We start from the raw sequence: 25941 nt of genomic DNA on the forward strand, positions 1-25941 counted from the left end.
TTATAAATATTAATTTAACATTCACTAGGAATGGACCAGGACAACTTCAGCACAGTTACTGGAAATTTTCTGTGTCATGCAAGGCATCTGCCAGCACAAGGAGGAATTATTTGACTGTGCTGCTTTTATGAACAGCTGTGAGAGGAGGTGTTCCCAAGGGACAGGAACATTCCTACTGGCAGAAGCAGGGAGTCCTGCAACAGAGGAAAAGAAGCAGTGGATAGTGGAAGTTTTCCAAAAGAAAAAAAGTTTTCAATAAAAAATTCGCTTCTGTCCAAATGGGAATTTTTTGGGAAGGTAATGGATTTCTTACAGAGGCTCTGATTTTTTTGCTTGGAATTAATTCATAAAAATCTTCACCCTGTTCCATAGATATTTAGATTCCATCTTCTAGACTTTTTTTTTTTTTTTAATGCTCACAATAACTTCAGCACAGATGAAAATATAGCAGGGAAAACTAAATTTTTGTATGTGGATTGACTAATTAAAGTGCAATTAGCCTTATCTGTTTAATTATGCATTATAATACATACAAAAAAACCATGAAAATTTACTGGATATACTGGGAGCTGTGCTGTGTATGGTGTGTGTTGCAGCACACAAGGAAGATTTCTGCTGAGGAAGCAAAGTATTCATTTGTAGCAGATTTAAAATCACTCTATAAACTCATTTTATTTGTTTTATGTAACTATAGGTTACACTCATTTTTCTTTCCTTTATGTCTAAACTTCCATTTGCTTTTAAGGTGTAAGAATGGCTCATTACTGTAGTTGCAGCCCATTTTTTGTTTCTATAACTAGAACTCATTTTTATGCCATATTCCCCAACCAATTTCTGCACTCCAGATGCTCCTCATTCCTGCAGCATTCTCCTGCTCCCCCTTCCATTGCAAGGCAGCTCCTTGCCTGCCAGGTCCCCCTGCAGCAACTCCTCTCCCACACCCATAAAGTCTGACTGCTCCTTGGTGCTGCTGTCCCCTCCCAAGGGGATGTGTCACAGTCCAGCACCTTCTTAAAAATGCTATTTAAGCAAACTCATCAGATTGCTCATGTGACAGAGCTGATAAATACAAATGTATATAACCCTCCACTCTGATATTTAATATGGAAATGAGGCCAGTGGTCATGGTGTTGGTGTTGCATATACATATATATATATTAAAAAAATTTGTATTTTAACTAACAAAGGACATTGTAAAGCCTACAAAGTTCTGTCTGACAGGTTAATTTATAAAGACACAAAGACATTTATTTGTCTGTTTTAGATAAAAAGTTTCCTTTTTATCCAAACTTGCCAAGTTTCTCCCCAGAGCAAGAAGGATTTTGGAAAGCCAGTTCAGTGGGAAGCCCCAAGACTCACTAGAGGGCCACAGCCCATGGCAGGCAAGAGATGCCACGGGAAGTGCTGGGTCTTGAGAAGGCAAACAGGAAAATCTTGTTGTCCTCAGCTATCAAATGTGAGAGTACAAGAGAAGACAGAGATGTTATTCTTGAAGATGCAGAGAATGAACAAGGCCACAGATACGAGCCCCACCCAGAAAATTTCAACTGTGTATCAGGAAAAAAATTGCAATCCTAGTAGTCAAACATTACAACAGGGCCAGAGAGGCAAAGAATCTCCAGCTTTGAAGCAGGGAAGTTGGACTAAGCAACCCTCCAAGCTATTTTTTGTGATTAAATACAAAACCTTGTTGAAAAGACCCACTGGAAATAAGGTAATTTTAATTACAGCCATCAATTTATATACACAATAATGTGTATTTTACATATATCAAGGAAAAAAAACATACTGCATTTCAAAATTTGTTTACTGCAATAACAGAGGCAAATAGTTAGGAATAAGTATAAGTCACTAATATTAAGGAAAGCCACAATGTGTGTGTAAATTGAAGCCAGAGGAAAGCTACAGAAGCTCAGTACTCAGAGACATTAATTCCAAGGGTTTCACAACACCTAACTCACCTCAACCTCATTACAAGAAAATGGAGTCTGGATTGCAGGGCTGGATCTAGATCATTATCCAGCACCCATAAGCTTCAGGTTCCTATTTACAGTAACAGTTCTGAGATGTTAAACTGCAAGGTCAAGGTAACTGTTTTAGTTCTCATAAATGCAGCCTATTTTCACTAAAATTGCCTTAATTAACTTAGAATAGTCTGTGATTCTATAATTACCAGATCAAAATGTCATTTTAAATCATTCCTCATTTCAGGATATGTGAACACTGAACTAGCTGTAACAAATTTCTAATATTTTCAAAGTCAAAAGTTCATTTTTACTTAAAAAAAAGCCACAATAAAACTCTTAACAGAGGCTTAAAAAGGTCTTTATAAAATAATCTCCATCACACTTACAATAGTAAGAAAATTATTCTGGTTGCTAGTTTTTAGTAAATATGAACTGGTTTGTGTAATCTGTATTAAAGATGGTTATAACTTCAGTTCACATTTCATTTCTTAAAGGGGAATGAACAAATGTGTCAAGAACAGTAGATTATTGCTGTTTCTCATCAAGTCCTTTTTACTAAGGACATGCTGCCTTGGTAGGCAAAGCATGTCTGGCAGCCAGCTGAGACAGGAGAGCTGAAGGAGAGAAGTTATGACTTGCATGCCAAAAAACCTTTCTTCAATCACCTTATATTTGGCAATGGTACAACTGAGCTGATTTAAGATCAAAACTGTGTCATTCCATCCATCTCCTGAATGACAGTCCTGATCGTCTCATAACTTAAGTTTGCTTGAAGTGACACAAGAAGGTAGAATCCAAGCAAGTTCTGGACTGGCAGGAAAAAAGCCTCTGATGTTTATCCTCTCATGTGCAACTCTGAAAATACCAGATGTTCTTCAGAGGGTTTTTCACCAGGTCTGCTGGAGCAACGGGTATGGCTGTGCAGAGAGAACAGAACATGGACATATTGGAAATAGGAAATCTATCAGGTTTTCTATTCCTGCAGTAGTACTGATCAAATCAAATATGCCACTATTCAATTTCAAGAGGGTTCAAAAGGATCTAAAAATCTGTACATGTTTTTAATCAAACTTTTCATACAGTAAGCCTCTGAGATGTACTTTCTGTGGACACAAATTGGCAATTATAACTGCAAACAGAAAAAGCTTACAACTGCTAAAAGGGTGTCATTCATTATACACTTTAACCAGCTGTTAGATTCTTTAGCTTTTGATAATAAATTATCCTAGTGAGGATGGTGACAGTTTATATGTCCAAGGTTTAATCTGCTGGTGCACTTCTTTCCATTGTTTATATGAAACCTTACACTACTATTTCACCAAGAGCAGCTTCTAGAAGAGCTATCAAGTAGTAAATCAAGTTACTCATGCAAAATAAAATGGATGCTGCTGTCAGAGGCACCACTGGTAATAATTACCTTCACACTGCCACCTTTCACATGTGAAGGTCTTAAAAGAAGAGAAAAAAAGAGAAAAACCCACATGACTGCTAACACTGGGGGAGAATTTTCCACTTCAGTACTTCCAGATTCCTTGTGATGTGATAATATTTAACACAGCACATGTAAAGACATTTCTTGTCATGTGGAAAAGATCTGGTCTTGTGGTGTGCAGCCTTCCCAAGACACCACTTCAGTGCATTCTGCCCTCCCATTTAAGCATTTAAGCATTAAGATACCTCCCTCTGCTATCTGAATCCCAGTCTCAAACACTGTCCAGTCAAGCCAGTGGTGGGGGATATTCTGAGCAATTCCTGATGGATTAACAGACTTTACAGACTGTGCTTTGCTGTGTGACATCCCGATAAACTGTCCCCCAACAGTGGAGTTCTCAAAGAAAAAACCACAATTATCCCAGTGTCTGCTGGCTGCTGAGCAACAAACTCCTCTGAGCTCTGCACTGATAAATCAGCGCATCCCATTCCCCCCTGCAATGAGGCTGAAAGGCATTCCCTTTGCAATGAGATTCCTATGATTTCAACCAGAGCCATCATAAAGCAATAGAAGTTGAGAAAAAATTCTGCAGCTGTGACTTGAGACTGTGCAAAAGCCATTGTGATGACTGATACACCACTGTCAGAGCTGTGCAGCCAGCTGGTGCCTTTTCCTTTTACTTCTCCATGCTTTAAAGAAATGCATTTGATCAGCCTTGACATTTTATTTTTTTTTTTAAAAAAGCTGCTATCAACTGACCATCAGAAGCATTTTGTTACAAAAGAGTACTAAAACTGTATGGTAGCAATGAAAGACACCTAAAATATTTCTCTGAAATGTCAAGCATTTCTCTTCATGCTGGGTATTTATGTACCTTGACATTATCAGCTCTTCTGAAAATGGAGAAATACATCAGAAACTATCTTGTATGATTCCAAAAAGGCAAGGTGCATATTATTTCTTCACTGCCTCTCAAAAGTATTTTCTTTTCTGTAACAACCAGTGATGCAAACTGGTACAATACAGATCCTTAGTTTGGAAACCTGTATCTTAAAATAAAAATAACTGCAAGAATATTTCAGATCTAAGATACTCAATTTTAATATGTATTTAATTTCTTTTCAAAGCAAATTTCCATGCTGTGTCATTTCACTTGTTCTACTGAAATTCTTAATCTATACAAAGATAATAAAATACTGACCTATATAAGGGCAATATCAATAGCATGGGGGTTTTTTGGGGTTTTTTGTTGTTTTTTTATCAACAGCATCAATTACCAATAGCAATGTTTATCACCTTCTTAGGAGATAAACAGCTTTTTGCTGGCAAATGTGCACCGTTGTTCAACCAATCCAGTATTTACACTGTACCAGTGAAACACTTTTGGGGTTCCTTAATCTACTGCACTGTACATAAAGTTTCATCATATCCAAGTTGACCAAATTTTCCTGTTCTTGAACATTCACTGAACAACAGAACTGAAGGAGAAGCATAAGAAAGAGATCACACTTTGGTTGTATTTGTAGTGGCAATTATTATCCAGTACCAAAAGCACTAACATCATATATCTTCTGGAAATGAAAGGAAGAAGAAAAAGGCTTCCTCTGCATTCAAGTTCAGAAATTGTTTTTGCAATCAAAATGACATTTAATGGCTGTCTGCTTCATAATTTAAACTTCAGAGGAGAAAGGGAAAGTAAAGACATCTGAGATGTAGCTGAATTTGATATGAGCACAGAAGTTACATTAGAGCACACTTACAAATTCATGTTTTTTATACATCAATGCTGTGGCTGCTCAGGATTGATATTCATGGTCCTGTATATCTCTTTGAGAAACAGCAAGGCAGTGTCTTCTGATCCCCTACAAAGAATGAAATAAATAAAACAAAAGCAAAAAAGGGAAGAAAAAAAAAAGTAAAAAGTTAGTTCAGTATGGTCCACCTTCTGATTTTCCTAAGTCACATTCCATCCTATTTCAGCTTTCCAAAGAGTTTGCACAACCTCTTGGCCCAGTATTTATTTTACATGAACACAGCCTTACCTCCACCAGCTTCCTTCAAGCTGTAATTCTACACAAGTTCTGCTATCAGCCCTAGCCTATGCATTTACCTTTTTTCTAGTGCATTTCCTCCTCAGGTCCTCCCTAACTTCCTACGCTGCAACTCCAAACCCCCTCCTCTATCCTCTTCTTTGATGTTACTTCCTCATCTTAATCTCCTCAAATAATGCATCACTTTTTATCCTGAATATATTCCACACTTCATTCTACTAATTTTATCCCACTCCATTAATTAGCCCAGTTCCAACAGCAATATTCTAATTCTTCTCTAACTGGCAGGCCCTTAATTGTAAGCAGACTGTGTTAAACACCCATAGTCTTCCTCTCTTGCTTACCACTAAAATGTTAGATAGCTCTCAAATAATTTAAAGATTAGTATCATTCAAGTGCCACGTTTCCAAGTGGATGTTTTATCTCCTCTTTTCAAAAATCAAAGCTTCAAGCTGTCTGAATCTAAAGTTAACATGAACAGACTTAATTTTCTTCTTCATCTATAAAATGCTATTTAAACAATACTAACACATAAGACAATACTAACATAAAAACCCCAATGTTAAACAGGCAAATTTTAACAAAGTTCCAGAGCTGCAGGAGTTGTGAGATGAGGGCAGCCTCCTGTGCTTTTTAAAATAAAATATATAGGGAGCCAGTAAGAGAGATTTAGATGATCAGAACTGTGATCCTCCAAAGGATGTGAGGAACATAATTTGCAGAACACCAGTACAGAATTAAACATGCAAGCTAAGGGAATACATGTATATTCCAAATTGAGCACAGACATTTATTGACGGTCTCTGCATTATATGAGCAGCAAACAAGCAAGCAGAAGGTTCAACACAGAAGCTCCAATCTCTCCAACACTCAGAGCATTTCATTTAAAGCTTTTCCCACCATTCCTCAGGAAAAAAATGCTCTCCTATTTGGGTCATTAATCACTGTGCTTATCTTCTTTACCCGAATGACAGAAACAGCCACAGGTACCAAGCTTTTAAAATCCTGGCAGTGATCGGCTGCCACCCTGTGGAAGGAATTCCCGTCCCTTCAGCGCTGCCTGTGGAACGGCACTGCCACCACCGGGTCACCCTGACAGAGCCCAGGGCTCACAGCAGCCCCGGGAACCCCTCCTCTGGCAGGTGCTGAGCTTCATCATTCAAGTGATGATGGCTCTAATGAGACCCTTCAGGTAACGCCTTCAGAGCTGTGTTTTAACCTCTGGAAAAAATGCCTGCTGCTAAAATTACCTACCGATAATCAAAACCTTCAGAAAGAGCATAGAGCACTCTTTGTCCAGCACCTGCTGAACTCAAAATGAGAGACCAGCCACTCCTCCCTCACCAACATCACTTTGCACAGCTCACAGCTGACACCCAAGGTTAGCTATTACATACCAAGATGTGCTGTTAAATATAGTTCACACATCCTTTCCTCTGCCAGAAGAAGCAATAAAGTTTTACCACTTACTGTAGTCTAATAAAAATCCTTCTTGAACAGTTTTATTTGAAGAGCTACAGTTGTGAAAATGCTTCCAGAGTTCTCCTTGTTTTGAAAATGACAGTAGCTAAAAATGTGTGTTTGGAGTGTCAAAGGTTGAGAGAAGAGTGTGCAATGTCTTTACTGCAAATTTGCAATATTATTGCAAATATTATATATAATATTGCAAATTTGCAATATTATTGCCAATATTATTATTGCAGATTTGTTCACTGTGTGCTAACAGAGAATTTTCCTTTGAAATAGGATTATCAAATAGTGACATGCAAGCACTACATCCTGAGTCTGACACTCCTGGACAATCACATATACTGTGTCCCCTAAGCACAATTTCTGGAATCACAGATATCTCCCCTTACCAGTAGCACAGGTGACTCTGCAAAGCAAACAGGTACTCATTGAAGCTTTCTATTGGTTTCTCTTGTAGAACATAATCAATGCGACGCCCTCCATTCAGCATCCCAACCTTCACTGAAACATCTTCGTCTTTTGGAGGGTCTGGACTTTCAGTGATCTTCTCAGCTAAAATCAAAGAGTTTCACATTTAAACTATTTTCAAGCACAGCCTGCTTGACTATAATTAAGCAATATATTCAGAAGGATTTAAAATTACCAACTACAAGCAGAATGATGAAGTTCTGTTCAATAAACATCCCAATTACCAGGGGAAACAAGCCTGCTAGGTGAAATGCAATTAATACACAATTGACTTCTTACTGAATGGGTCAATGAATCCACCTAGATCAAAGTCAAAACAATAAGGAGCAACAGACCGTATTTTTCTCCTTTACTATACACACTTTTGGAGAGTTGTAACCTGAAACAAGTGTCTTGTGTAGTCTAGCAAAGCAGACTCACTCTAATGGACAAGTCCAAAGGACAGATGCTACAGAATCTCTCCAAGTGCCTGAACAGAGGCTTTCAGGAGGGCTCTGTGAACTTGCACAACAGCAAAACTGACTTTCCCTATTAGATGTGCAAAATTTAAGTAGAGCACCTTGGTCTGACGTGCACCCATGAGCAACAAAGTCAGTCCCTGCCCTCCGATGGCCACAGAACCTGCTTTTCCCTCAGGGTTCCCAACACTGAACCGACTCTGGTTAAACACATCATGGTGGTCATTAGGACACAAATAAATTTAGTTTCTATTGCACAGCTTCTTAGAAATGAAGGTGATCAAGCAATGTACAGCAGTGCTTTAATGGAACTTTGGTAATGAGAAGGTTAAATCTGGAGGAAACATGATTATTACTTTTGAATGGAATTGTGAATGCCAAACTAATGGGGCTGGGTGGAATCACCTCTGATGTCTGGAAAAATATGGAGTCAGATATCCAGGAATATTAATTAGTCTCTTAAAAGCTTACAATATTCTAATGCATCAAATGGGAAATAATGAATAGGATCCATATGAAATAAGTTTTCTTTTTACCCAGATGAAGTCTTTTTCTGCCTTTATGATGTGGAATGAGAACTGGTTTTAAATCCATGTCTTCAATGATCATTGGTTCTAACCTGTAAGCTACTGGATCAAGCTGTTGAGAGACAACACATTGACATTTAATTATCTTTAAAATTATCACATTTCAGTGAAAAAAAAATCCCTATTTATGGATTATAGACAACCATTTTTGAATTCTGCACTATTTGAATTTACAGAAATTCAGTTCATGACATATTAAGCAGGTTCATGAACTACCTTGGTCTTGTTCTCCTACAGAAAGAGATTCTAATGAGGAAACACAACAGCAAGATTTCCTTGCACTCAATCTCTATCAACATTAAATTGTTAAACAAAATGAGACAGAGGAGAGCAAACACTGCATGTAAAAATACAAATATTCCATAAAAATCTACAAGAGTGGCCTCAAATTAATGAAAAAAGCCCAAACAACTCCCCCCCCCAAAAAAACTTCCTTAATTCTGAAAAGAAACAAGGCAAATATTATGAAAACAACCCATGCCTGGAAGTGTTTTAGGAAATGTACACAGGGGAACAAGAGGTGTAATGCTCAGATGGTAGAACTTAGTATTCTGCCTTTTTTGTCATCTACATCGACTAAAATCAAATATCAAAAGCACTGCTACTCACTGGGTGATAGATATTGAAGAACCCCTTGCAGGTAGGGAGCCTGTAGTTTTCATCAATCTTCTCCACACCTCTCACAGTAAGGAACACACCAATAGGGGAACCAAGAGCAAAGAAAATATCTGGTTCAAAGTCCAGTGCACTGTAAACCACAGAAACCTACCAGGCAGAAATCAGACACATCATCTCTCAGAACTGTCAGCTTCAAAGGAAATAGCAAAATGTCATCAACATTAAAAAGAACTACAGTGAAACGAGAGGATTGATCAAATCCTTTAAATTGTTCAAATCATTTAGATCTGCACAGTCTCACCTGGCCAGTTCCAGCTTCAAAATACTCATAGTCAATGTTCACAGAAGACACAGATGCACCAACTGGGAGCTTCCTCTTTGTGTGCATCTGACCAGACTCTGAAGGTGAGACAGAAGAAACTGTCTCTTTTGATTTCTGGGTGTCTTCTTGAGTCTGGAGTGTGGCAGCCAGCACTGCTTTCTTTTCTGCTACTGCTTTCTTCTGTTCCTTTTGAGAAAAGTTTTAAAGTTAGGGAGAAAAAAGGTTTATTTCACAGCTGTCAAAATTCCTTTAATATATTCAGGATGTTGACAAGAGTGTTCAAGAATAGAAGCTAGTCCACAGCAAGCATTTGCTTAACAACTTTTAACTTCCATCCTGAAATATGTAATTACCTGCTTGGCTGCTCTGTCTTTTACAAAATTAGCTATTTTCTTTCTTGGTCCAAGAGGTATCCCCATCTCCTTCAGGTCATCAACTGTACACATGAGCTAAAGAAACAAACACCAAACACACACATAAAAATTATTTTTCTAGTAGAAAAAATACTTATAACTTTTCTAGTAAAATAAATAATTTCATACTAGCAATGACCTATGAATTTGTTAAGTCAATTTATAAAGCTACAGAAAATACAAAAAATTAACAAGACATGACACAAAGTGCCTAACATAACTGGGTGGATGCACCACATCAAGAAAAAAAAAAAAAAAGCTGCAGAACACTCAGTCTTCAAGCCATGCATTGATTATCTTATCTTTGCAACTGCTCTCCTGGCCACTGAGAGGAAAAACAAGACAAGAAGAAAACCCAAACATAAACCTCCAGTCCCTGGGCAGCCCCTACAGGTCCAGTGAAGATTTCAGTACCAGAGACTCCATGTCGATCCGCTCCTTTTCGAAGGTGCTCACGTACTCTGACAAACTGAGCATTTCCAGAGTCCTCTGCAGAGTGGGAACATCTTCCTCTGCTTCAGCCTCACAAAGGTCATCAGCAGACGTAGCAATGGAGGAGCCCAAGGAACTGGTATCTTCAGTCATCTCAACAAAACAGCACACAAACAGAATCACACCCTCTAACAGTGGAAAACCAGTAAGCAGCAAGCAAAACCAAGTTTAACTACTTTCTCTTAAAAACATTATCAGGCAAGCTCTGTAAATATATATCCATTTTTAGTGAAGCAGGATACACATTTGCCACTAAAATAGACCTGCAAAATAAATATTTTAAAATTACTATGAGAGATAAAACACTCAAAAATGCTTCCTTTTATTCCTCAAACAACTGGTCACCATTTCTAGTCTAAACACAGATTCTTTCCCTTTCATACATCTGCCCCATCATTTACTGCTAGACCAAGTTACATGTTCACAAGTGTCAAAGCTGATGTTCACCACCAAATCTCATTACTGGCCTACTTGAAACTTGAGAGAGCTAATAAATTTGTCCTGAGAAATGACAATATTTACAAAACAGCATCTTTCCATTAACATGTTTAAATGTACCATCAAAACCCACAAACTTGGTTCAGCTAACAAATTCTAAAAAAATCAGAAAAAAAAGACTGAAAATATCAGAGCTACAGGCCTGAAAAGACCAGCAAGCAAATTACCTGTTTATCATGAACGTCCTTCACACTCCCATTAACACCAGAGAATGGTCCAGAATTTACTGATGAAGCCAAGTCCTTCTGGTTAGACAATATGTCAAATAGAATTAAGGAACCTGCAAACAGGAATTAAGAGTCGATCTGGGAAAAATATCTGGTTTTCCTGTCCCTAAATCTTGAGAAAGATTTATATGCAACAGTAATGTCACGGTATAGTTCGATCAAGAGATGGCTGAATGAAAATACTCATATGTTAACTTGAACATAAAAAGCTAAAAGCAACCCCTTTTCTTCCCTGTTCATGCTTTATGTAGTTGCCATGACTAAACTATTTTTCCTTAAACTCCTAAGACTGATGAAGTGGAGGAAAAGTTCCAGTCCACACCAGTATGTCAATATTCTGCTCTAACACTTATTCTATATTCCAAAAAAATGATTGGATTTTTACGAAGTGGGGGCTCTGAGACACAGACATCACCTACCTAACCAGATAACCTGTTAACTTTTAAACACACATTAGACACTAAGTTTTCACGAAGGGAAGTACTAACTTTCTCTCAAAGCCAGATAAACTCAGCTGTTGAGAGGAGCTTGTCAGCTGTTTTCTGAAAGACAGCCATGCCCTAACAGCTAATTTGAGTTTTATGCATAACAAAGGGGCCATTTTCCTTTTAAGAGGAACTGATTTGGGATAAAAGCAGCATTCCTCAGACAATCACCTAAGCTGTGCCCAGCCACAGAGACTCCCCCTTTGAAGTCGGGGTTGCGGCTCATGAAGAGCGCGTACAGGCGGTTCATTTCCATGCCCACTTTATCCACGATGGTCTGGCAGTAGGTGGGGCTGTTGTAGAACAGGATGTCCAGCAGCGTTTCGTTGGTGAAGTGCCTCAGGCGACCAATGCTCGGCAAAGTGATTTTCTTTATGTTCCTGGTAACACAGAATCGTTAAAAGCATGAAAGGCTTTTAATAAATGCTCGCGAGAACCTTGTTAGCTTTTGAAATTAATGCAATGTAAATGCTACAGAGAGGGTCTCTAAAGAGATTTTAAAAACCCACAACCCAGCCTTCTGGCCTCGTTGCATATTCACACATTAATGCTACCTGCTGATTGTAATATTTGAGAAAGATACAGCTCCTTTTTTTCTCTCCAGGCAGAAGGGGTACCTGAAATAACCTCTTCTTTATTCCAACACTGCTCTCATAAAGTACCAGGGAAGTTTGGTGAGCAGATTGAAGTGGAAGAGAAAAAGGAACTTGCATATAAAATTAGAATCACAGAATGGTAATACTCTCTTTTTGAAGAAGAAGCTTGGCATCACCATCTGCCTGTCTGGAGTCAAGACAGCTGCACTGGAATTGCTATAGACTTCAGACTGCCTGGTTTGGTAACAGAACAAGGATCCCTCCTCATGCAGTGCCCAAATGCAAATAAAACACCAAGGCTGGAGGAAAGCAGTGTGATTTGACTGAGCTAAAACAGTCTGGAGAACATCAGCATCACTTTAAGAGGCACAGGTTGCCACTCTCACAATTTTCACTTCCCCAGCTTTGAGCAAGGGAAACAGCTTGAAATGTGAAGTCATAGCAAAGGGGTAGGCCCAGAAAAGGGATTTTAAAACAGATTTTAAATGCTGTAACAGTCTTACCCAAATACAGATACTTTGCTTTAAAAAAGAACCCCTTAGCTCAAGTGCCTAATCATAATTCAGGCACTCCTCTAGGACTGGACCGAGGGCTCAGTGCCTTCCTCAGAAATAACTGCTAGGGTGAAACTCAATCAGATTGCAGGAAAGTAAAGAATAGACAACTCTCCACTCTGAACTGTGCACACCTCATGGACAGAACATCTCCAGGTTCACCACCTCATCCTTGTGACCACAATCTCCACACACTCACTCATCAAGTATCATGCATTGGCCACTCTCATGCAAATCCAGTACTGAAAAGTTGTGTGCAAGAAAATAAACACGAGAAATACTCCTCACACCCTTCTAGCTTTCCAAATACTCCTCGTCAAAATGTTAATTTAAAAAAATCTGCAATTCTCTAATCCAGTCATACATTTGCTCATGCAACCTGCAGAACATATGAACTTCTTTTTTTTTCCACTTTCCATAACCCATTGAACAGCAGCTTTTAAGATGTTTTCAACATTAAACAACACCCTCACCTGTCTACACCAGTTGCATCTCCATGCAGAGAACTGTGCCAGTGAACTGGAAGGAATTCCACCCTGCTCACTTTGCGTTCCTCCAAACACTTCTTAAAGTGAGTCTGCAACAACTTCAGAGAAACAGTCCTAAAATCATCAACTGTGAAGAAAAAGAATAATGAAAATCTGATAGCTGCAGTACTCAAGTAACAAATAAACAGTCCCTCCTTCCCCTTAATTTCACAGATAGTCAGAAAACAAATGACTGAAAGAGGAAAAATCTTTCCAAGTATTACAATTCTAACAATAAGAAAGTACTCATTTTTGTTAGAGTGGATTTTTTAGCAAGCTTCTATTGAAGATTGCTAAAAAATGTCTCATAATGACTGCCTGTTCACTCCATAACCAGACAGGGCTTTTTTAATTTACTCAGTTGTACCAGAGTGTATTTAAAAAATTTTAAAAAAAGCAAACACACAAACCGCACAAAGCAAACACATCCACTCACACCACAAAAAGAAAAAAAACTGATCAACTAAAAAACCCCCTTCACCACACATCCCAAAACTCAAATCACCCTGCAAGTGAGATATTGAGAACTAGTAATAACAGCTAAAGCTTCAATTTTGACAAAACACAGATTCTGACTTTGGAAAATAATCATGAAAAAATTGAACTTCTTAACATTAGAGACTTTTCTTTAAAAAAAAAATAAAAAAAAAAAAAAACGTGCTTATCTGAATATGAGCTAGAGAGAGCCACATTTAAACAGCAAGAATACAACTGCTCATTATACAAGCCCAAACTTACCACATTCAACAATGCTTCTAAACCTCAAGTCACATACAGGACCTATGCCATGAACCATAAATACCAGATGGTCAATTTGGGACATTTCTCCTGTAGAAAAAAAACAAAAAGGAAAACATTCAGAGTACCAGTATGTACAGCAGGAGTAAAGTTCAGAGTCTAGCAAGTGTAATACACACTTGTTGAAGTGTAATATCACATAACATGGTTCAGGACATAACAGAGCTCACAGGACTCCTTTGATTAAAACACCCCAAAACAAGATAACCTCAGTGAGATGAAGGAATAACTTTACTCTTTAGACTCCAGGCATGAACAGCACACAGCCACTCCACCCACCATTGTCCAGCTTCTGCACAGATCCAAACTGACTGCTCCCAGTGCAGACCCAAGTGCACCAGGAATCTCATCACCTACCATCAGGAATCTCATCATGGTCATCATCAATTCCACGTTTCACTACCCTTGGCCTTGCCTGCCCATCTTGAGTGGTGCCCCATTCGTCTGGTGTGGTAGAAGGCTGGAACTGAACTATGACCTGTAACAAATACAGCATCCAATTCCAACCACAGAAAACCCTCATGACTCATACTGTTAGTGTGAAAGCACTGCATAGCTCAACATACTTTTTGATTGCTTTACCTTTAAACTGAAAATCAAATGTTTTCTTCCACAAAATCCTCATTAGTGTGAAAAGCAAACTGATGACTCAAAGTAAGCTCTAGGTGAAGAAGCTGGGCCTGCTCAGTGATTCTGAACCATTTTAACTCCCCAGCCAAGCATAATTCAAGCTCCTCCTTCCTAGTCTCCAGTATCCACTCTTAGCAGGTTATTGCTAATGTGAAGAAATTGAATGCTACCTGATTTACAATAACTCTATCACAAGGAGAAAATGGAAAAAAAAAAAAAGTGCAGTGCTTTTCAGGGAAAGACAACAGCATCTGAAGTAGTCCAGAAACTCTAAAAAGTGAGTAATTGAGTAGTACAGCTTAACTACAGTAAGTGTAGGCCTTACAGTCTGAGCTCGTATTTATGACATGAAGGGATTTAAATGCTCCTTCTCTAGATTTTTACGGGACAGAATTCCCTAACCAGGATTATTAAACACTTTAAGCAGGAGCAACCATTAATCTGTCCCTTGGATAGTTCTGTGTATTAATTACTGCATCTGTGATAAGTGAACAGTTAACAGTATTGATCAATAAGGCTGAAGTCCATGTTTTAATCACATGAGACTGTTCACAGAGTATTTAGAATAACTTTTAAATCTTGTCCTGCTATACTTTCTCATGGCCTGAAAATAAGCAGAAACCTTCTCAGGCCTTAAAGCAACTAATTACCTTATAGCTAGATTAATGCTCTTCTCTACATGAAAGCTCTTTGGTACAGACTAAAGTTAAACTAATTCAAATTGCTGACCATTTGCTGCCAGTTATCCTTAGCCAAAATATTTACTATGCAAACCCTTATTCGCTTTAGGTTTCAGAAAGCACTGTCTTTTAACCACATGACAGCACATTGAAGCAAGCACAAGTTCAGTGTTCTGTAAACTTGATCATCTTTAATGCACACACACCTAGAACAAACAACTGGTATGTTTCATGCAAGATTAAGAGCACATTCAATTTATGCTTCCATCCATTTGCTCACTCCCCCTTAATGAATCCTGCAAGACACAATTGCCAAAATCTATTACCTTGGGATTATGCATAACAATTGTCTCCCCATTTGGAAATTCAAGTCGTCGATGCCATTGATTGGTAGTTACAGCCCTTTTATATTCTGCCTGAAACAGAAAACAAGTTACACAAAATCAGCATGGCAACCTTCTCAGTATTTGGTGGTCTCATGTAATGCTACAGTTAAAATTTACATAACTTTCTTTATATAAAAATGTCACACGTAGAACTACACAAGCAGATTTTAGATCACAGCAGTGCAGGACTGAACGCAGGAGCAATGTGGCCTTCTAGACACTCCTCTTTCCAGGATTTGCTTATGTGCCAGAAAGCACACTCTGCAAATCATCTTCATGAAACAGAAAGAATTGTTTCTAAGGTGATTAACACAATGAAGTAACAAGGTCTCTGCGACTTACTAACCTCCAACTTGTCACTGAAGTCCTCAGTGTAAGGGATGAAGCGGCTGTCCTTGTCTCCCTTGTAGAACCACAGGCAGCGCCGCACTTCCGAGGGCTCCTCGTCCCAGTACACGGCTTTCCTCACGCGCTCGTACAGGAACACGTCGTAGCGGCCGCCGTCCGTGCTCAGCACCACGCTCTCGGGGTCAGGCTGGACTGGGACACACAGCCACACGTGCTCACCACACTGACACTGCTCTGCTCTGCTCAGCACCACGCTCTCAGGGTCAGGCTGGACTGGGACACACAGCCACACGTGCTCACCACACTGACACTGCTCTGTCCGTGCTCAGCACCACGCTCTCGGGGTCAGGCTGCACTGGGACACACAGCCACACGTGCTCACCACACTGACACTGCTCTGTGCTCAGCACCACGCTCTCGGGGTCAGGCTGGACTGGGACACACAGCCACACGTGCTCACCACACTGACACTGCTCTGCTCTGCTCTGTCTGTGCTCAGCACCACGCTCTCGGGGTCAGGCTGGACTGGGACACACAGCCACACGTGCTCACCACACTGACACTGCTCTGCTCTCTCAGCCCAGCCCCAGCCACTCCTGTGATCAATATTAGGCCATTAGGACTGAAAGTCACACCATGGCAGAGAAGCGTTGTAACACTGTGATGCTTCTAGAATGCTTCTATATGCTCTGTACACAACAAAACACTTGGAAAAACTTCTAAATATGAATACTCATTCCAGAACTCATAGTTTAACAAAAAGGCAAGCCAAGACACAAGTAACGAGGAGTTCTATATGAAAATCTGATATCTATTTGGGTATATATATTTATATATACATATATATACCCAAATAATCTCAACTCTGACAGCATCAAGCAGTGATGATGTCAGTGAAATAAATTAAGTGGCACAAAACTCATCTTCCAAACATTACTTATTACTGCCACATACATGAGTGGCATTACCCCAATATCTTCCTTCAGTCCTTCTGCTCACCTCTGGATAAGACAGGACTTACCAGAATTATAGACCTCCTCTAGTCTTGCAGAATCCAGAATGCTGAATGGCATCCATATTTGCTTGTCCTCCACCTCCTTACAGTAGAACCAGTGGGGCTGAACTGGCTCATATTGGTTCTGCAGCAGCACAGGAGGGGCTGGGACCAGGGGCCCTGCAGGCCTGGCAGGCTGGAGCTGGGACTGGGACGGTGGGAACTGGAAAGAGATGGGCTCAGCACCTCAGTCTCACAGGGTTTTTGCAGAACTCTTCTATACTTTGCTATAGGGAATACTCTCAACCTTTATTTCTAACTTGTTTTCCTCCCCAAGAACATTACCTTCCATTCTAAAAATATTGTACACTTCATCATGTGTTTGAGAACTTACACCTTCTCAAACTGAGAAAGAATGTGAATTTCATTACCACAAACACTGTTAAAAACTGCCATGGTTTAGCATCATCATTATCTAAAAATCAGTGAGATTTCAATATTCTCTTAAATTTTCAAAACTTGAGGTGAACTTGTTTCTTACAACCACAAAATTTGACATGAAAATAAAAACATTTTTCACATTGTTCATTTACATATAATTATGCTTTTGCATAAAGACTCCTGATTTTAACAAGTGGCCACGTCAGCAATAGCTCTTTTACTGCAAAGTGACTAGAACAGGCAGATTCCAAACTCAAATGAAGCATCAGTGGTACAAGAAAAGGAACTGATTTTGAAAGGGTCTACAGGCTTCATAAAGATGATTTCATACAAATTTTACAAAAAACCCAGTCAGTACAACTAAAAGCAGCTGACGTCAGCAGTAGCAAATGCCTTGGCTGATGATACATTTAAAGGGAAAAAAAAGAGCACCAAAATATTGTACAATATATAAAATCCAATAAACAGAAGTTCTGAAATTATACAGTCTAAAACTCCAGACTGTTTAGGTTCTATTGCCTTTGCTATGTTTTATATAACCTTCACATTCTTTATTCATGATAACAGAAATATAACAATAGCTCAAGCAAAAATAAAAACAGTTTTTGCTATTTTCAAGGCAAACGTGCCAGGTTTTATTAACCCATTGGCATTACTTTAATAATGCTTTTGTGCAGGTAGAAAATAATGAAGATTATTGCTTTATAGCACACAAAATCCTCAAACAATTTGTTTCAAAGAATTTGCTGACAATTTTTATGTGACTTAATTTCAAAAAATTCTGGCTTCACCGACAAAACCAGCTTAAAAAGAGATTTTAGCCCGTATCTTTGAAATAGCTGAATGACCTGATTTAAAGCTGAGGCACAAAAAATGCAGCAGCACAGCTGAAACTCAGCAAACTCAGAAACCCACAGAAAAGAGCAACAGAACTTCACAACCTGATTTTGTTTCCGATGCCCAGAGGCTCACAGAGCTACAGCCTCTGAGGGTACACTCACTTCAAAGACCAGGAAGTTTTCCTGGAACAACAGTTCCAATCTACTTGGAACTGTGAAAAGTGAAAAGCTTTTGCTGCTATAAAGGGTTCAAGACTTCTTCCGGGGTTTTTTGCAGAGAAGAAAAATCTTCAAAAGATAAAACACACCGCTGAAAGAGGGAAGGGACTTGATTTGCTGTGGCAGCCAGAAGGAGTCACATACCTGTGTCAGCGGCCCCGGGGGTGTCTGGTACATCTGCACGGGTGGCACGGGGGACGCTGTGGCAGGGGGGTGGCTCTGCTGCAGCTGGGGGGGGGTGAGGTAAGGGTTGGCCCTGCTGCTCAGGGTGGTGTGCCTGTAGGGGTTGTAGCCCTGCTGCTGTGGGGTGCCCACGGGCAGGGCAGTGCTGGCAGGTGGGGGACAGCTCTGCTGAGGGGGCTGGTAAGGCGCCATTCCCACCTGGGAAGTGGGTGGGGCACCATAAGACTGGGATTTGGGAATATGTGGTGAAAAGGCATTTTGCCCATCCTGGGAGCCAGACACGAGTGGAAGTGAAGTGGGAGGTCTGGAGAAGGCTGGTGCTCCCACAGGTGTTGAAACAGTTGTTAAGGGTGGCTGCCCAATACTCCCAAAGGGATCACTGCTGCTGGGAACTTGAGAGAAGTAGCTGAAAGTCTGTGGTGGGTTGGGGCTGGCTGATGTCTGACCCAAGAAGCTGTCCTCTTCCCCAACGTCCGCAGAATCATCTGCAAAAACAAATGGATCACCAGAGATCTTGTGAGCTTCAAATCACTGCATGGGGTCAAAATTTTCTGTAATACCATCAGCTAGGGCCAAAACTGTTGGCCCCCATAAAGCTTACACATCCTTGATTCAGCACATCATAAAATGAAACAAAATATCTCAAGTCTTCAAGAACATTTTTAAAAAGTCATGAAAGTCACGCAGTGTACGCAGAAAAGGCAACAAATATTAAATAAGAAACCAAAATATAACTGGAGTCGGGACCTTCCCAGGGCAATCTGGCAGGCACTAAAATCCCTTCCAACTTCACTCATCCCTCAAATGCAAGAACAACCTTGGCTCATATCCTTTCACCATGAAAACATCTACTAAGCATAGGACTTTATGCTCCTATGCTCCTTTTAGGACAGAGCTTAAAAACATTCCTAAACAGGCCAAACTTACAGGTTAAACCATCCATTCTTGCCTGCTCCTTCAGCAGAGCCCTCTCAAGGTTTCTCATCTGACTTGCAAGCTGGCTATAACTCATGATCCCAAGCCACTTAATGAGCAGGACATAGTCCAGTTCTCCATACTCGAGACTTGCATAAAAGCCTGATGCAGAAAAATCAGTCCCCATTCTGCATAAGTGCAGGAGAGGATTTAAAAAGATGCAAGGCCATGAATGCCCTTTCACACGGAGAAAATAAATAAAAGAGGTCCTGATCAAACACAGTTTTCTACTTTGTTTTCTAGGAACAAGTGGGAAAAAATAAAGTTTGTCATGATTTGAGGTCTCACCATAAGCTCACCTCAGGCTGTGCTGGCCTGAGCAGCACTGCCTCCTGAGGGAACAGGAGTCAGTGCCACCTGCAGAAACCAGCAGTGAAACATTGGCAATCAAATGAGCCCAGGCTGTGGGGAAGACACCACAGAGCATCTCTGCTGCTCAGTCCCCAGGCAGAGTCCCTGCAGCTGTGAGCAGCCAACAACAAATGCCTTTATCCACAGCCAACACAAGTGTAATAGGGAGCACCAAGGGAGTACAGGGGAATCCACAGAGCAGTCTCCCTAGGAAGCTGCTGTTCTAATTAATTAATCATCAAAGAGGCAGCTGCCAAGATTAAGAAGAACTATTTTAACCATCTTTTATTTAGTCTGTGCACACGGTGTCAATTTGAGGCATCATCTGCCTCAAATTCCTCCTGCTTTCCCTTACAGCACTTGATCCCACTTTGAGGAACAAAGCCAAAATCTCTGTGTGGAGAATGCTGAAATCACTCTGACCCAATGACCACTCTGAAGTCAGGCCTGGGGATCATCTCCCAGCTGCAAGCAGTAGCCATTTCTATTCAATAAAAGGTCTCAGCTTCTAAACAATAAAATCCACCTTCCTTTCACATTTCATTAACAGTGTGGGACAGAGAGAAGCACACTGCAAACCACACTATCAACTCTCAGCTTTCCCAAACAATTGGCAGCAGAGCAGGTTTCACCTCACCCTGTCAGGCCACCACAAACATGCAGCAGTGGTGAGAGCTCTCAGGGCCTTCAGCAAATGAATGTTCACAAAACACCCACTATTCTCCAGTTTCAAACAGGTTTTGGGGATTTAAGCCTAAGTGTGGCTTTCCCTGCAAAATGAGGGTGACAAAAGTTCTGCCTAAAAAAAACCCTATAGCTATATATGTACACACATGCAGTTTTTCAACACAAAACATTATTGTTTATCTTGACTTTTCCTAATTTTGCAAAAAACTATGTTGTAAAAACAAGCACGTCATACAAATGTAAAAAAATGAGTGTACAGCTTTGATGTGTGTTCTCCCCACACACAGAACAGTCTTTCTTCACCTGTGACTGTGTCAAGCTCCTGTACATCCCTCCCCACACGGGGCAGAGCTTTGTCATTCACAGACTGTCACCAGACAACCACAAGTGACATCAGTCCCCGTTCTCACTGGGAACACTCCTCCCACCTTACAGTAAATATATTGGTTACATCACCCACACCTGAGCCAGAGAATACATCTTATTGTCAAACTGCATTGCTCAAACCACTAACTAATCACTCTTGGAGACAGGTAAACAAATGAATGACTGCACACAGCTCCCTAATGGTGGCTGTCAGGTGTCAAACAAATCCCTGGATTGATTCTTATTACATTTTACACAATTTAAAATTATGATTACAAGTACAAAATATTCCACTCAGCAAGAAGATCCCAACAACACCTGGCTGGACAGATGGTGAGTTCACTTGACTGTGGAAACAGAACATTTAACAGGACATGGGTCTTACTTGGACTGACACAGAATGGGGCACAACTCTGACACTGAAAATTCCTCCAGCTGCAAGACCATGAATCCTCACATGATCAAATTTTAAGTCATATGGAGAGAATAAGATCACCACATTAATCAAATCCCATCAGATTTTATCCTCAGTGTTCAGGAAATTGCCAGGACAGCCATTTGTGTAAAGCTACCAGCCAGATCAGCACTTAAAAACTGTTTTACTTTCTTAATGAAAAAATAATGGATATTTGCATGAAAGAAAAACTATGAGATTGCACAAAGGAATTAGTAAATGTATCGACGATCTAGATACCTCAAGTAAGCAGAAGTAATATTTTAATGCTTTTATCCCTCCTATCCAAAAAATGTAGTTGATCTAAAAAACTATTCCAAAGCCATACGTGGCAAATATTTTATTAAATCTACAGAGAAGTACTGCTCTGATTTCCAGCCATATTAATACTTACTTTAGCTAAGATACAGCAGTGCTGAAATGAAGTCTTGAAGACTCAGCATAAAACAGTTTGGGTTAAAAGGGACCTTCAAAGGTCATTAGTCCAATCCCAACATGTACAATACAGTAATGTTTGAAATATCTGGTTTCTGCATTCCTAATGTTTCAAGCTTTAACCTCTGACTGAACACATTCCCAAAAAAATCCATTCCTTTATCTGAAACTGCCCGAACACCAGATTTTAAATTACACGCACAAGTGTTGGGAACACCATTAAAGCTTTAGGAGAAAAGGATATTAGAACCAGGATTAAATTAGCAAGGATATTTAAAGTGGCTGCTTAACGTGCTATTTTCAAACGGGGAACCCAGAAGATAACATGAGATAGGGGCTTTAAAAAAGCGAAAACATTCAGTACGCACTGAATGGAAGCACTGCCGCGTCGCTGAGCTGGAAGCGCGACGATCAGCCCCGTCCTCAGACACAGCGCTAAAACCCGCACACACAAGCATTAAGCAGCGGGAAGTAGAAGAAATTAAGTGCCGGAAAGCGGAAAATGTAATCCCGAGCAGCGCCTCTCCTGAGGCACCGCCAGGGACACCCGGCTCGGGGAGCCCCAGCGCCGGGTCCAGCCCACACGGACCGGGCCCCCCCGGCCCGCAGCCCCCCTTGGAGCCCCGGTTCGGCTCTGGGGACTCCCCCGGCCCCACCGCCCCTTCCCGGCGGCGGCGGCACCCGGCGGGACCCCTCACATCCCCTGCGCTCCCGGCTGCCCTCCCTCCCGGTCTCCCTCTCTCCGTACCGGCGGGCAGCAGCGCGGGGCCGGGCGGCGCGGCCGGCGCTTGGCTGACGGGGATGAAGGGCACGTTGAAGCTGAACTCGGTGGCGGAGGACGAGAAGAGCAGGTTGGTGCCGGTGCCTCCCCCGGGCTTCGCCGCCGCCATAGCCGCGCCCCGGCCACGTCCCTGTCCCGGCCCCTTCCGCCCTCACGCAAGATGGCGGCGGCGGCCGCGCGCAGCCGTGAGGGGCGGGAGGCGGGCCCGGCCGCCATTCCCGCAGGAAGAGGCGGAGGAGGGCAGAGAGGAGGAGGAGGAAGCGGCGGTGATCCCCGCGCTGGGCTAGCGAGCGGGGCTCGGCGGCCGCAGGGTGCCGGCAGTCCCGCGGCGAGGCGCGACGCCGCCATGCCGTGCGTGGGCGACTGGCTGAACAGCCCCCTGAGCATCGTGCAGGGCATCTTCGGTGAGGCGGGGCCCGCGTCCCCGGGCGGCTGCGGGAGCGCCCGGAACCGGACGGCGCTTTCCCTCGTGGGGTGGTGGCGGGGGAGCGGGGAGGCCGCCTCTGTGTCTTATATATCTGTTTTATATCTTATATGTCTCGTGTACAGCGTGTGTTTTGTGCGTCTCTGGGTTCCGGCAGTAACGCGTGCTGTCTGCCCGCGCTGCTGGTGTTAGCAGCGCTATCAGCCGCGGCTGTTTCCGTGCTGGGCTTGAGCTCAACTAAAAGAATACCGACATTAAAATTGCCGACACGGCGGGGAAAGCGGTGCCTCGGCTCCTGCCCTTCCCCACTGGGATGTTGCGGAGCTTTCCCTCGCTCCCAGGAATGGCTCTGTGCTTCTTCATCGGCCTGGAAGGGTTTGAAATGGGAAGTCAGTGAACTGCAAGGGGAATAAATTAGTCTGAGATGCACTTACTTCCCTAAGATAGAAGTGAAAGTTGGGTTTGTTTGATGTGCTGGGAGAAAGTTGGGTAAAAGTCTCTGATGTGGTGGTAATGGGCACATCGATATGTTGTTTTTTTGTAGCCCAAAATGCTCCCAACTCTGACTGGGAGAAGAAGGTAACCGAATACTTCAAGGAGAAATTAAAAGAAAACAATGCTACTAACTGGGTAAGAATATTTTATTCTTTTCGAGTTACACTTTTTCTTAAGCTTTGTTATTTTTTACACTTTATTGCAGTGGCTTGCTTTTGATAAGTCCTGCCTTTTCATGATAAGTGTGCAGCTGAATTTCAGTCCCAGGCTTTGGGATGTGGAATTTGCACCTCGGCTGCCTTAACCTGAGTGCAAAGCCAGGATGTGAAATCCCAGCCCGTCCATCCCCTTGCCTTCAGCACCCTCCTTCCCCCAGGCCATCGCTGCTGGCTGCTGCCACTCTGTAGCACAGTCAGTAGATGGCATGAGATTACAAATATTGTCATTTTTGGGGAAGTGTGAGTCCTCACTGTGCACCACAGGCTGCTGGTTATAAACCTCTTCTCCCAGGAGCTTTTATCACAATGCTGCAAACTTGTGTGGGTTGAATAAATAGTTGCCTGGACCTTCAGGTTTTAAGGAAAAAACACTTTTCCTACTAAAACTGAGCTGGGTCAGGCCTGGTTTGTGCAGTTTAGCAGGGAAGCTGTGCTTTAGGTTTTAAAAATAAAGTGTGCACAGTTGAGTTCAAAAGCTGATGCTTTTCTAAAAGGCTGTAGCAGAAATGACATAATGGGACTGATAAGGGGATTAAAAGCTTTCAGATCAAATGTGTTCTACCTGTCACTAAAAACAGGTGAAAATTCTTTTTCTTTCTCTGTGAAAATATTCTGTATTTGGTATTAAATGGTTGCCTAAATCAAAGCATTGATGGCAAAATTGAGTCAAATTTACAACATCAGAAGGAATTGAAGTCATATTTTCTTACTCAAAAAAAACAGGAGGGGATACACTTTTGTTAAAATGCCACTTCCTATAAGGCCACTTATGGTTTTTGTTGCATTTTAATGTTGGATGTGTGCTTTTTCAACAAATATTTTCTCTTCAGATTTAGAAAACCCTATTCATATTGCAAGTTCTTTGAAGTTATACCATGTGCTTAGGCATTGATTTTTTTTTTCTTTCTATTTTCCCATTGTCATGTAAAACTGTGTGGAAAAGACTTCCCCAGTGTTGACTTGGAAATTAACATACAGGTTTTTCAGGACCTTTTGTTATAAGAAATTGTGCATGCAAATTGCTTTAGTACTGCTGGTATATAGCACATGGTGGAAGTGCTGTTAAGTAGAAATAAGATAAATAATAAATTCTGTTTAATCCTGCAGCTGCAATAATTCTAAATTTAAAAGTTGGTTTCAAATGTTGTAAAGTTTTCATGCAGTTCCAGTGACCTATAACCACTTCTTTCATAGTCCAGTGATTGGGACTGGAAGAATTTGGGAACTGTTAAGTGCCTGAGAATTGTAACAATTATCTGTAACAGCCATTGCTGGAAGATGTTGAGTTAGATACACTTTGTTACTGCTTAAATTAGGATGGGAGATGCACTCAGAAAATATTAAGTGTGCTATGAATACAGGGGTTTGAGGAGGAGGATATACTGGATGGTCAGAAAATTAAGTTTTTGTGCTGCTTTTGGCTCACTTCAGGGCACTGCTCAGTATATACCAGTTGTATAGAACAATCTGCTTTTTCACAGGTCCCATCACTGAATGATGTTCCTGTACATTACCTAAAACCCAACAGCTTAGTGAAATTTCGCTGCATGGTTCAAGATATGTTTGATCCTGAGTTTTACATGGGAGTGTATGAAACAGTTGACCCAAACACAAATGCACGCGTAAGTGAAATACTGAGTTACTGTTTTAGCAAATGTTTGTCATTTTACTCGTTCTGGTCCTTGTATTTGTCTAGTTTGTGAGTTAAACCTATGAAGTGTGGACACTGATAGTAACTGTGTTCAGCTCAAGTGGCATCAGTAAAACATAACCTGTTACATTTCTGTGGAGGAATAGAAAATGTTGAAATGATGAAAGGTTTGGCAGGATGTCTGTGAGGGACTTTGGGCTTCACTGATTTTGGTGTGATTCGTGTTAAGGATGCTTTCAAAAACAGAATGATTGCATTGCCTTTTCCCTCTTGACAGGTTTTGCATTTTGGTAAATACAGAGATGTGGCAGAATGTGGGGTAAGTTATATAAATTATACAAACTTAGAGAAGAAATATTGGAATGGAAAGTTGTAGTTTTATGTGTGACAGAGCTTCTTTGGTACTTGGAAATGGATTCCT

At 41.1% G+C, this 25941-nt stretch overlaps 2 protein-coding genes across 3 annotated transcripts in view; one reads left to right on the forward strand and one right to left on the reverse strand.

Annotated features, from left to right (window-relative positions):
• LOC121350100 (SEC23 interacting protein) lies at positions 1–22916 on the reverse strand. The gene is made up of 19 exons (XM_041461134.1): positions 22700–22916; positions 18645–19168; positions 17029–17224; positions 16006–16199; positions 15600–15689; positions 14321–14441; positions 13904–13993; positions 13112–13253; positions 11660–11868; positions 10944–11056; positions 10201–10371; positions 9727–9822; positions 9353–9559; positions 9043–9198; positions 8331–8485; positions 7912–7916; positions 7310–7472; positions 5160–5261; positions 1–2884 (listed from the first exon to the last, which is right to left on the reverse strand). The coding sequence occupies exons 1-18, from the start codon at positions 22839–22841 to the stop codon at positions 5180–5182; spliced, it is 2856 nt and encodes a 951-aa protein (XP_041317068.1). The 5' UTR covers positions 22842–22916; the 3' UTR covers positions 1–2884; positions 5160–5179.
• The window catches only part of LOC121350040 (minichromosome maintenance complex binding protein), a 14727-nt gene continuing 11452 nt past the window's right edge, over positions 22667–25941 (forward strand). Inside the window, exons 1-4 of one of the 2 annotated variants that reach the window (XM_041461016.1) lie at positions 22667–22802; positions 23701–23786; positions 25351–25491; positions 25798–25839. In XM_041461016.1, coding sequence (XP_041316950.1) covers positions 25417–25491; positions 25798–25839 — 117 coding nt within the window. In that variant the 5' untranslated portion in view covers positions 22667–22802; positions 23701–23786; positions 25351–25416. Of the gene's footprint in view, positions 22803–22950; positions 23137–23700; positions 23787–25350; positions 25492–25797; positions 25840–25941 lie in introns of those variants that run through there. The other variant, XM_041461015.1, reaches the window with a different exon arrangement.

This window comes from Pyrgilauda ruficollis, unplaced genomic scaffold, assembly GCF_017590135.1.
Source record: "Pyrgilauda ruficollis isolate IOZ18807 unplaced genomic scaffold, ASM1759013v1 scaffold15, whole genome shotgun sequence".
NCBI classification, from domain to species: Eukaryota; Metazoa; Chordata; class Aves; order Passeriformes; family Passeridae; genus Pyrgilauda; species Pyrgilauda ruficollis.

Excerpts from the sequence above, each read along its gene's own strand:
- LOC121350100 (XM_041461134.1), bottom strand. The coding sequence starts at position 22,841 with ATGGCGGCGGCGAAGCCCGGGGGAGGCACCGGCACCAACCTGCTCTTC. Across the intron at positions 15,690-16,005 it reads ACTTCAGTGACAAGTTGGAG|GCAGAATATAAAAGGGCTGT; the intron begins GTTAGTAAGTCG and ends TTTCTGTTTCAG. Across the intron at positions 11,869-13,111 it reads GATGCAACTGGTGTAGACAG|GAACATAAAGAAAATCACTT; the intron begins GTGAGGGTGTTG and ends CTGTGTTACCAG.